Genomic DNA, 9517 nt, shown 5'->3' with positions numbered 1-9517 from the left:
ACTCTTGGACTGTCTACCCCGAAATGAATTTTTCCAATGTTGATGCGGTTTTTTATCACTCGCAGAGTTATAATATTGTCGATATGCGTGCTCAAAATCAACGTTAAGTGTAGGCAAATAACAAATAAAGTCCAACTTATGTGGGTGTTGTACCCGCAACATTTAGTGTATTCTATAAGTTTTAAATTGATCTGGTTTTAAAGCTTTTTTTCATCAGTCAGTTTTAATGTAAATGATTACTTTACTTCGTATTCCACACGTATCATTTATGAAAAGATAAGTGTCCCTATACCTGTGGAAATCACTGACACTTACGCTAGCAATAATTTTAAGAGGTGTAGACGGCAATGTCTCACTTCCAGTCGTTAAGTCCAATAGAGCCAGGGCAAAATATGCCCTCTCATTTTCCCAGTATTTGTTAATTTTTTCAATGAATAACGAGCGATTGTACTCATTACTGGAAGAGTGCCAACACGGTTTGTGCCCTCTTCCACGTGTGCCAATAAAAGCCCCAGGGCGCTTAAAAACACTACAGTCTGTCTGCGTCAGTGTTTACGATCAAACCTTTGGCTCCCATGTTGTGGGGTAAGTTTAGAACTTTAAGTTGATACTGCAAGAGACATCCAAGATGTTGATTGTATGGTTAACAGCTATTTGATTAATGCTTGTAGTTTCAAAAGCGTAAATTTAGCACCTTAGATATAACAGTGAAGTTAGTTTTATATTGGACATTCACTTGGTAAGTACAGCAAATGTCGTATTTCTTGGAAACACATTGGACATTCACAGAGGTTTGTACAGTGAATGTCTCATTTTTGAGATGCTGGACATTTGGCATTCGGATAGATTTGTGCAGCGAATGTCTCTCGTTTGAAATACTGGGTATTTGACCAGTGGGTATAACGAGGGATATTTATGTCCGGGCACCTGGGGCTGCACACATTTTTCAAAGGAGCACCAAAAGACAATGAGCTGCAGCGGCCTACAGCTGCATGGATTTCCAACGGGGGGCACGGGCATTTGCTGGGGTAACGTGTCCCCGTGTCCTCCCTAGTTATGCCATTGTATTTCACTCTGGTTTGTTCAGCAAAAACCTCTTTCTGAGCAGTGAACATTCGGATAAGTTTTTACATCAAGGATTTTATTAGACATTTGACATTCACATAGTTAGAAATAAACCCGTAGGAAGTTGCAGTTTGTTTTTGTTTGCCAAAACCATTGAACACCTTCTGTACGAATTATTCACTTAGTTCATGTGGTAGAAAGACCAAATTTTGATACTTCTATAAAAATTAAGTAAAATACGCTTTTGCTGATAAAACGCAGAATTATTGAAAGTAGAAGATTTGTAAAAATGATTTCATGCAAAAATTAGCCATCTCCCGTGTAATAAAATGTTTGCAAACTGGGTCTTAATGTAACATATGTTTCCGTGCAAAACTGTTTATAATGCACAATTTGTAACGGAAACATTATAATTAAAGGATCATTCTCACAGTTCCAAATTAATGCTTTGCCAAACTTGTGGTAAAAATGAGGACCAGGCCAATCCTTGTACCATGTCAATGACGATATCAGGGGGCCATTCCGGGCACCACAATTCAAACCATTCGTGTCGATTTTAAAACCAAAATGGTGCAAATGAATTCTGGGTTGATGATTTTCTGTAAAAGTGTTGTTTTGGGTATAACAAAGACTCGATTAAATCAGGTGGAATGGAAATGAATACCTTTATTAATGCACTGACGTTGGATTTTTACTTTTTACAAAACATTTTCGATTAAATTTTGTTTAATGAAAACGTAAAAAAATGCGCATTTTGATTTATTTAACATATGCTTCTGAAATCTTAATATTATTTTCTTTATAAGAGTGCAAAATACACTGGCATGAGTGAAAAACGTTTGGGGAGGTATTGTGCTTTGAGATTGATACCTATTCGAAATTAAGGAGCTTACGTTTAATAATCTTCATACTGATGTCGAAGTTCTAGCTTATACCGGCATATCTGTTTTGGAATACATATATTTATGTCATGGAGTGTGTTGCAGCTTTTGTTTTCCAATAGCCCTAATGGCTGAAATTTGAGAAAAATAATGAGACTAAATGTATATGCCGCTACACTGCAGAAATTAACCACTGACTCCAATAGTTTCCTTGTCAGAGGAAGCAGGTTAGTTGCACTTTACACAGCATCCCAACCAGTATTTTAACAACATCTACTGGCTCCACCTTCCGTCAATCTTCACCATGAAGACTTTTCTTATCCTAGCGATGGCAGTTGCTCTAGCGAGTAAGTCAAACCTCTTTCTTTATACCTCCTTAATTAAGTTCTTGAACTGCCAAATCCAAAGAAAGGCCGACTTTGTTTTCGCTGTCGTAATTGTCGCTGAAACCATGTAGTCACCCAAACATTCATTCTGCACAATGTCTGGTATGTAATGTGGTTCCCAACCATTAGACCCTTAATTTGTACCCTATGATCGCCGAGCAAATCTTTGCTGTTAATATACACCCTTCAAACGCTGTGTACTATAAGAAAAGTATAGGAAACTGAATATTCATGTCTCTGTTTGTTCTTGGAATGATCTCACAACAGAATCTAATTTAATTACGCAGTTGCTCCTTGTGCTAGGCCGTGTGCCCTTCATGTCCATGTCAGTTTCTGTCCTTCTCGAACGGTTTCTTTTGGAGTTATTTTGGGAATTAATGCCCAAGATGTTATATTTGAACCACTTTTATTACGGCATTTATACAAAAGTGTATATTTTGTGATCACAGGATCACTCCTGTGATGAAATCGCGCATATTGGTTTTTTTATGAAGTTAGCTTTCGAGTGGTGGTCAATATATTGTTGGTTAGTCTTAGTCAAATTCGTTTCAAGTCTTTGAAAACTGACGTTTGGAGGGACAAAAATAAATTAAAACCCTTAAATGAATAAGACAGTTTATCACTAAGTGATCAAATGCTTTATTCTCAGACTTCATAATTAGTGTTTAATTGGTTAGCCACAAATAACTGCACTGAATAAAATAACTGCAAATAACACAAATAATTGGAACAGTTTGAAGCTTAATATATGCCAAAGCAACTGGAAAACTGCACATAGCGCAATGGAAAGATGGTCTTTGGTACATGCACGGGTTATGCATAATAATAGCTGCATGTGTATAAGGCCATTAGCAATTCTGTGCCACCAAGGGATCCCGAGCTGTGGCAGAGAGTCAATCAGCTGCTTTGGTGGCAGCTTTATTATGAATATCCATTGTAATCTGTCATTGCTGTAGACAGGGTGGTGAAACTTACTTTACAGAGGTCTTTGCACTTGGTTTTCTGTAACATAATTATGTGTGTAGTTCTCCTATGTGTAACAGTCTGAATGGATTGTAATTTACAAGCAGTACTCTGTGTTAGCATGGCTCTGTGAAGCTGATAAACCAGTTAATCCAATTACATTGCAATTTGTGACGAGAAAAACTGAGGAATCTGCCCTATGCTTAACTACCAAGAAGGGGGACTTTGAGAATTAGGCGGTACATCTTCTATAGTTGAGGGATGGCATGATGAATTTAGGGGACGTAATTTTGATTTCAGTTTTGTCACAGTCTTTATGGAGTAAACATCAATTGCAGCTTTCAAACTTTTGATTACCCACCTTCGCCCTATCTCCGCCTTGTGATAAATACCTTGTGAGAAGGGAATCTTGACATTGTGCTTGGCATGATCGCCAATCATTGGTTTAGTGCTTCCTGGATGCCCACCGGAGCCATTTATTCCTCCCGGTGGTACAGTTCGGGGAATTGTATTCTGCGCAAACATCAGTTATCGTGGCACATTTTAAGCAGTTTTGGGCGGGAATTCGACAGACACTGTCAAGAGATAATCATAATGACCAATACATTTATTTGACCATTTACAGTTGCTCTAGCATACAATGGAGGCACTATGACAGTAATTTCAATGTTTTGTGGCAGGAACTCGAATGGCTGCATGGAAGTTCACCAAGGACCGTTCCTCCCATAACTCTAACGGGGGAACACTGGGTGCCTGCAGGTTTAATAGTTCAGGTTTAGTGTTTTCACGACAGAGTTCTTATTGGTATTGATTTAACATGACTGTTGGCGCTTACAGGTTTCAGGGTCTGGTATGCCCGAATGTTATTCAGCATTTATGTGGTGAGCCACGTGTGTTATAATTGTTACATTAACATGGTCTGGGGTGCCATGTTTAGAGTTGTATAATGGTGGGCCAGGTGTGGCCTATCGATGGCCTCGTGTGCCATGTTTATGGTTGGCCTGGAGCGCCACCATTGCACGTGTGATGATCTGGTGTGCCCTAAATATTAACATGGTCTTGTGGGCCACTGTTATGGTGGGCCTGTTGTGCCCTTTTTCATGGCTGGTTAGGTGTGCCGGATGAAAATGCGATTTTGTTGCGAGTTTGCCCCCCCCCCCCTTTCTGGTATCAGGCAATATTCAGCAAGTTTTGGAAATAAAACAAAGCTTTGGCAGAAAAACAAACAAAGTGAGTGTGTGTGGAGTGATTTATTTCATTCTGAGAATTATGGAACAGTGTTTCAAAATAAACAAAAGGTTTATTCACGATGGCAAAAGAAGATCTTACGTTGGAGATATTTCTCCTCTCTCTGTATCCTGATCACCGCGATAAGTTAAAGTTAATCGCATGCACTTGTTCGGGTAAGCCGCAATCAGCAGGTATAATTGGACTTTTTTGGAATGTTTTCCATTATTTGCCTGACTGGGCGGCGACCATCAGAGCACTTCGAACAGCAGGAGTTGTTACTCCTCTTTTGTTTTTCCTCCATACACACAGCCGGTACTTTATCCACCGTTTAAGAACGACCATTTGGCAGGCTCTATAGGCCCAAGGAATGACTAATGTTTTACGTATTTATGATTTGCTGCTAATTGCATTACGCATTATTGAATTCATAGTAAATGATGACAACAGCTGCAGCGTGTTTGGTTTATAACGGGAAGTCATAATGTACCCTTTCTCTTGTTTTTTATCAATCTATTGACAATATGAAAAACGGAAGTTAATCAGTAAATGTAGTTTGGTCTGCTCGTTCCGCAACAGAGGCTGAAGTAACGTGATGGGCTCTATGGAAGGAATGCCTAAACTGTCCTGAGTATATTTGATTTTTTGCTAATGGGGTTACGCATTATTCAATTCTGGATTAAAAGATGACAACAGTTAATAAGGTGTCTTATGTCTTATAATGTGTCCCCTCTCTTGTATATGTCTGTTGGCAATATGAAAAACAGAAGTTCATCAGTTAATGCAGTTTGGTCCGCTCATTTCCATAACAGAGGCTCAATCAACGGACGAAATCACCAATTTAGTTCAGTTCGGCAAGATGATTATGTGCCTGGGAAACATCGGCTACACTGAAGGTTTGAAATACAACGGTTATGGCTGCTATTGTGGCTACGGAGGGAAAGGCACACCCGTGGACGCAACTGACAGGTTGGAATGGGAGTCGATAGGGTTAATTTGCAGGAAAAAAGAGAAACGAAGGCTGCATGGCAAATATTTTCAAAATTGCAACAAATTAATTTAATTCACAAACATGTGTATATGTGGTATTGCATATAAGAACGCGTCCTACCCTTTAAAGCCAAACTAGTGAAAAGCTCACTCAAACCACTCCAAAGAGTGAATATAATTACAAAAGCTAAAGCCATAATGGACAGCTCTGTATAAAACTAGACATCCACTTTGTAAGGTTGGTTTTCACTCCATTTGTTAATAAGGGATTCGCTCTTTGTGAGTGATGCATTTTTCACTCTTCTTCATTAAAATACAGTCCAACTTTAGGAATTGGCACAGAATCATTACCAGTTATCGCGAGAAGATAATGGTACGTGTAAATATTAAGCCCAAACTGTGAGCGATGCACGTCAACGTTACCCCTATTACAAAAGTTGATGTATTTCTCATCAGATGCTGTAAAGTGCACGATGAGTGTTACGGGAGAGCTGTGGCTGAAGGAAAGTGCTGGACTGTCGAAACCTACGCTACCACGTATTGGTACGACAAATCCACGTCTTCTGGGAGCTGTTCCATCAGATGCTGTGAGATATATTTACATATTTCGATCCTGTAAATTGTTTGCTACCGGTTATATTTCGCTTGGGAAGTTGTTGATGATTATTTATGATTGGTGCCCATTCCATCGATATTATTGAGCTTCCAACACCATGGGCACGTAATGGGTGGCACGGGTGCACATTTAAGTGAACAGCGTGCATTAATATGTGTGTATACGTGGCAGACCCGGTGTCCAATTCCTAATGGAGTTTACGAATCCGCTTGTGTGAGAGGATTGTGGAACCAGACTACATGCACTTGATAATGCATTACGGGGTCATCGAACAAAACCAAAACGCTCCTCACAATTGGACAAGAAAATGCCATAATTTATTCTCGGTCAATCAAAATATTTTTACATATATGGAAAAAAGTTGAGCAAACCCACGGGAGAGGCATTTCTTTTCCTTTGGACCCCCATAGGAAATACTACCTTTTACAGGTTTTACTCGATTTTTGAATAAAAAAGGCCACATGTTCTCAGCTGAAATCTTAATCGGTGTTCAGACCAACGTGAAGAGGAGAAATCAGGCAATTCAATGTTGAGCGAGCCTCTAGTCTGGCTATTGCTATAAAATCCAACTCGTCACTGCCAATTACGAATTCAGTTTGCTGATTGTGTGTTTAGTTTACCGATAAAAAAAGGAAAGGCGCATCAAACAGCACGATTTGTGCGTGATCGCTACTTACCGCATGTGCGCGCGCCAGTACTACGTACCTCTGCGTACTGTGTTCCCGATCAGTATAGCATCGCTTTCGCCTGTTCATCACGATCATCATGCCCACAATGTAACCCTCTTTTTTTTCCTCAATTATAAAAATAAATTACCGTTCCATTTTAATAGAAATCGGATCTCTACAATATTGTGTATTTATACATATTTAACCAATAAAACCCTACAAACAAATGTTAAACACTTCAAAGAGAGATCGTTGCATATCATGCATAGAATCATGCATATACAAACCGGGTTACGGTAACCGAGGTTATTCTTATAAAATAACAGGTTGTGTCGCAAATGCATGTTTATAAACCGAAATGTCAAGCAGAACAAAATATGAACATTTCAGTTGTAAGCAATAGTGGGTTAATTGGTCAGTCTGAAGCCCCCGATCCGACATTTGTATATTGGCTCGATAGCAGCCGTGTTCAAGCCGGGTACCAGTCACGGCCTCCCATAGGCCAATTGCGCAGGCGTGCAACAGACCTTCACTAGAACTCGCGCAAACGTAGTGCGTGCACTACGTTTGCGTTTGCGGTCGGGTTCCTACAGTAATCAAAACAAAGGAGACAGCATTTGCAGTGTTGACATATAAATCATGTTCCCTAACTACGGAGAATTGATAAATTTTTTGGCAGGGCTTTTCCACGTAGAAGGAGAATTTCAGATTCAGAATCAAAAAAAAAAAAAAAAAAAAATTGACTACTTTCACATATTAAGATTTAGTATCTTTACCAGTTGTAGTTTTGTAATGATTAAGAATACAAGCTTAGATTAAGTTACACAAATAGCCCTCCGCTAAGGCAACAGTGGCTCAACACATTACCGGCATTATCCATCTTGTGCAGCGCACGTACATTAGTATCTAGCAGCAGGTCTCTCTCCAGTCGCTTCAAAGATTTGCGGGTAGCGCCACGATGGCCTTGGCGAAAGACTAACGCAAGAAGAAAAGGCGCCTTTTGATTTGAGATTCAAGGGAAGTGCATGGTTTCGAGAAACCTAATTAAATCCACACTAGCAACAAATGCTTTATGACGAGAACATTTTTTTCTTGTTTTGTTTTGCAGGGGAAGAGGGTGATTACAACTTTCTTGTTCCAAGTAAAGCATGCAAGACCTTTGTCTGTGAATGCGACCGCAAGGCGGCGCAATGCTTCGCCGACAACCGGTCTTCCTTCAACAGCAAATATGTCAGCTACAAGAAGGACACCTGTTAAGTCACGTATCTGACTAGCACACCACAGATGGTTGAGAACAGATTGAATAAATACTGGAGTAAGAGCTGACGCATTGACAAAATCATAAAAAATGACTCAAAATTTGACCGTAGAAGCCACGTAAACAATATGGTGACATTAATTTTTACAAGAGACTTTATAAAGTATGAGGAATTAGATATTTACACATAAGACAATAATTATGACGAGTGTGTTTTGCAATGAGAACTGATATCCAGCAATTTAAAAACCATTTAGACTTTCCTCTCCTGATAATTACAAAACCAAAAATGACAAAACATTCGTTCTGAGGCCCACATCCTACACGCATAACGAGTGGGTTCATCATCTGAGGAAAGACGGATCTTTAAATTTTTCAAAATTTTATATTACTGATAGTAACGGTAAGAAAACTTGCACTAACGGCTTACAAACATTGGGAGAGTCCATCTTGATTTTCAAATTCGAAATTTCAAAGCCCAAATTTTGTTGACTTACACGACATGGGGAAAGACTGCAGGGAGGGGGATGTTGGTCCTCTAATCCCAACAAATCTATCGCTTCCAGGAACGCCTGTAACTTGAAAGAAAAAGGAAATTTTGCGATTTTTCCTCATATTCAGCTTCCCTCCCCCCGAAACTTAACTTCGCAGAACCCTGGTAACAGGGGTATCCAAAACATCAACATTTATTTTAATTTTGGATCTACCAAGTTTGGAGGTTGTCAAGTTTGATGGTTGGCAAGTAGCAGCTTGGTAACAAAAACGTGATATGAATTGTAAAAAATCTAGAAAAGCTTTTCATGGGAAATGGCATTAGGAAATCACACTTGGCATAAACGAAAATAGAAAAAATAGACTTATTCAAATAATCCTCATAAAATACACCGCAAGCAATAACTCTCAGAGCCCCTTTCTGATTAGATTCCAGCAAATGTGATTGATTTCTCCTAAGAGAACCATGAAAAACTTGAAATACGTAATAACTCTAATGCAGACTGTGTGAAGCAGGTATAGAATAGATATTTTATGAGTAGGCCATATTGAATGGAAAGGGGGGTTAACTTTCCTATTTGGGACCCAGAGAGTAAAAGTGAAAGCAATACAAATAAAGGTTTATCGCAAATCAAAAGTTTGTTTATGCTGATGAATTGTTTTTAAAAATATGTGAGTATTTATATCAAAATGTCTTTTAGCCACATTTAAGAAAAATGAAAGTGAGGCTTGGAACCCAAATAATCTAGCTGCACACATTATATGAGCAGGACAGATTCTGGGAACACGATCAGAAATGATGTACCCTGGAACAACAGTCATACTAATCCCACTCGTCGTATCTGCCTTGAGCAGGACTCACCAGTTGAAAAGTGCCATGTTGGTCGGGAGTGTTCATTTTGTTGGTAGCGATGTGCATTTCATTGTCTTCCAAGAACCAAATATTCTGAACTTGCCCCCGTCCACATTTG

General features: G+C 39.2%; 1 protein-coding gene across 2 annotated transcripts; it reads left to right on the top strand.

Annotated features, from left to right (window-relative positions):
• The first annotated feature begins 450 nt into the window (after positions 1 to 450).
• Positions 451 to 9183, top strand: LOC147799707 (phospholipase A2 AP-PLA2-II-like). 2 transcript variants are annotated; one of them, XM_087134498.1, is made up of 5 exons: positions 451 to 585; positions 2165 to 2293; positions 5335 to 5491; positions 5969 to 6099; positions 7905 to 9183. In XM_087134498.1, the coding sequence occupies exons 2-5, from the start codon at positions 2251 to 2253 to the stop codon at positions 8051 to 8053; spliced, it is 480 nt and encodes a 159-aa protein (XP_086990624.1). In that variant the 5' UTR covers positions 451 to 585; positions 2165 to 2250; the 3' UTR covers positions 8054 to 9183. The 2 variants fall into 2 exon arrangements, with proteins under 2 accessions (XP_086990624.1, XP_086990623.1); XM_087134497.1 differs by having other exon boundaries at positions 479 to 585; positions 2153 to 2293.
• The last annotated feature ends 334 nt before the right edge of the window (positions 9184 to 9517 follow it).

The sequence above is a fragment of the Acanthaster planci genome, linkage group LG03, assembly GCF_054643075.1.
Source record: "Acanthaster planci isolate LZ-2023a linkage group LG03, COTS_SCS, whole genome shotgun sequence".
NCBI classification, from domain to species: Eukaryota; Metazoa; Echinodermata; class Asteroidea; order Valvatida; family Acanthasteridae; genus Acanthaster; species Acanthaster planci.
The sequence above is the reverse complement of the archived record's forward strand: the minus strand, read 5'-3'. Positions and strand labels throughout refer to the sequence as shown.

Excerpts from the sequence above, each read along its gene's own strand:
- LOC147799707 (XM_087134498.1), top strand. The coding sequence starts at position 2,251 with ATGAAGACTTTTCTTATCCTAGCGATGGCAGTTGCTCTAGCGA. Across the intron at positions 5,492-5,968 it reads CCCGTGGACGCAACTGACAG|ATGCTGTAAAGTGCACGATG; the intron begins GTTGGAATGGGA and ends ATTTCTCATCAG. Across the intron at positions 6,100-7,904 it reads GAGCTGTTCCATCAGATGCT|GGGAAGAGGGTGATTACAAC; the intron begins GTGAGATATATT and ends TTTGTTTTGCAG.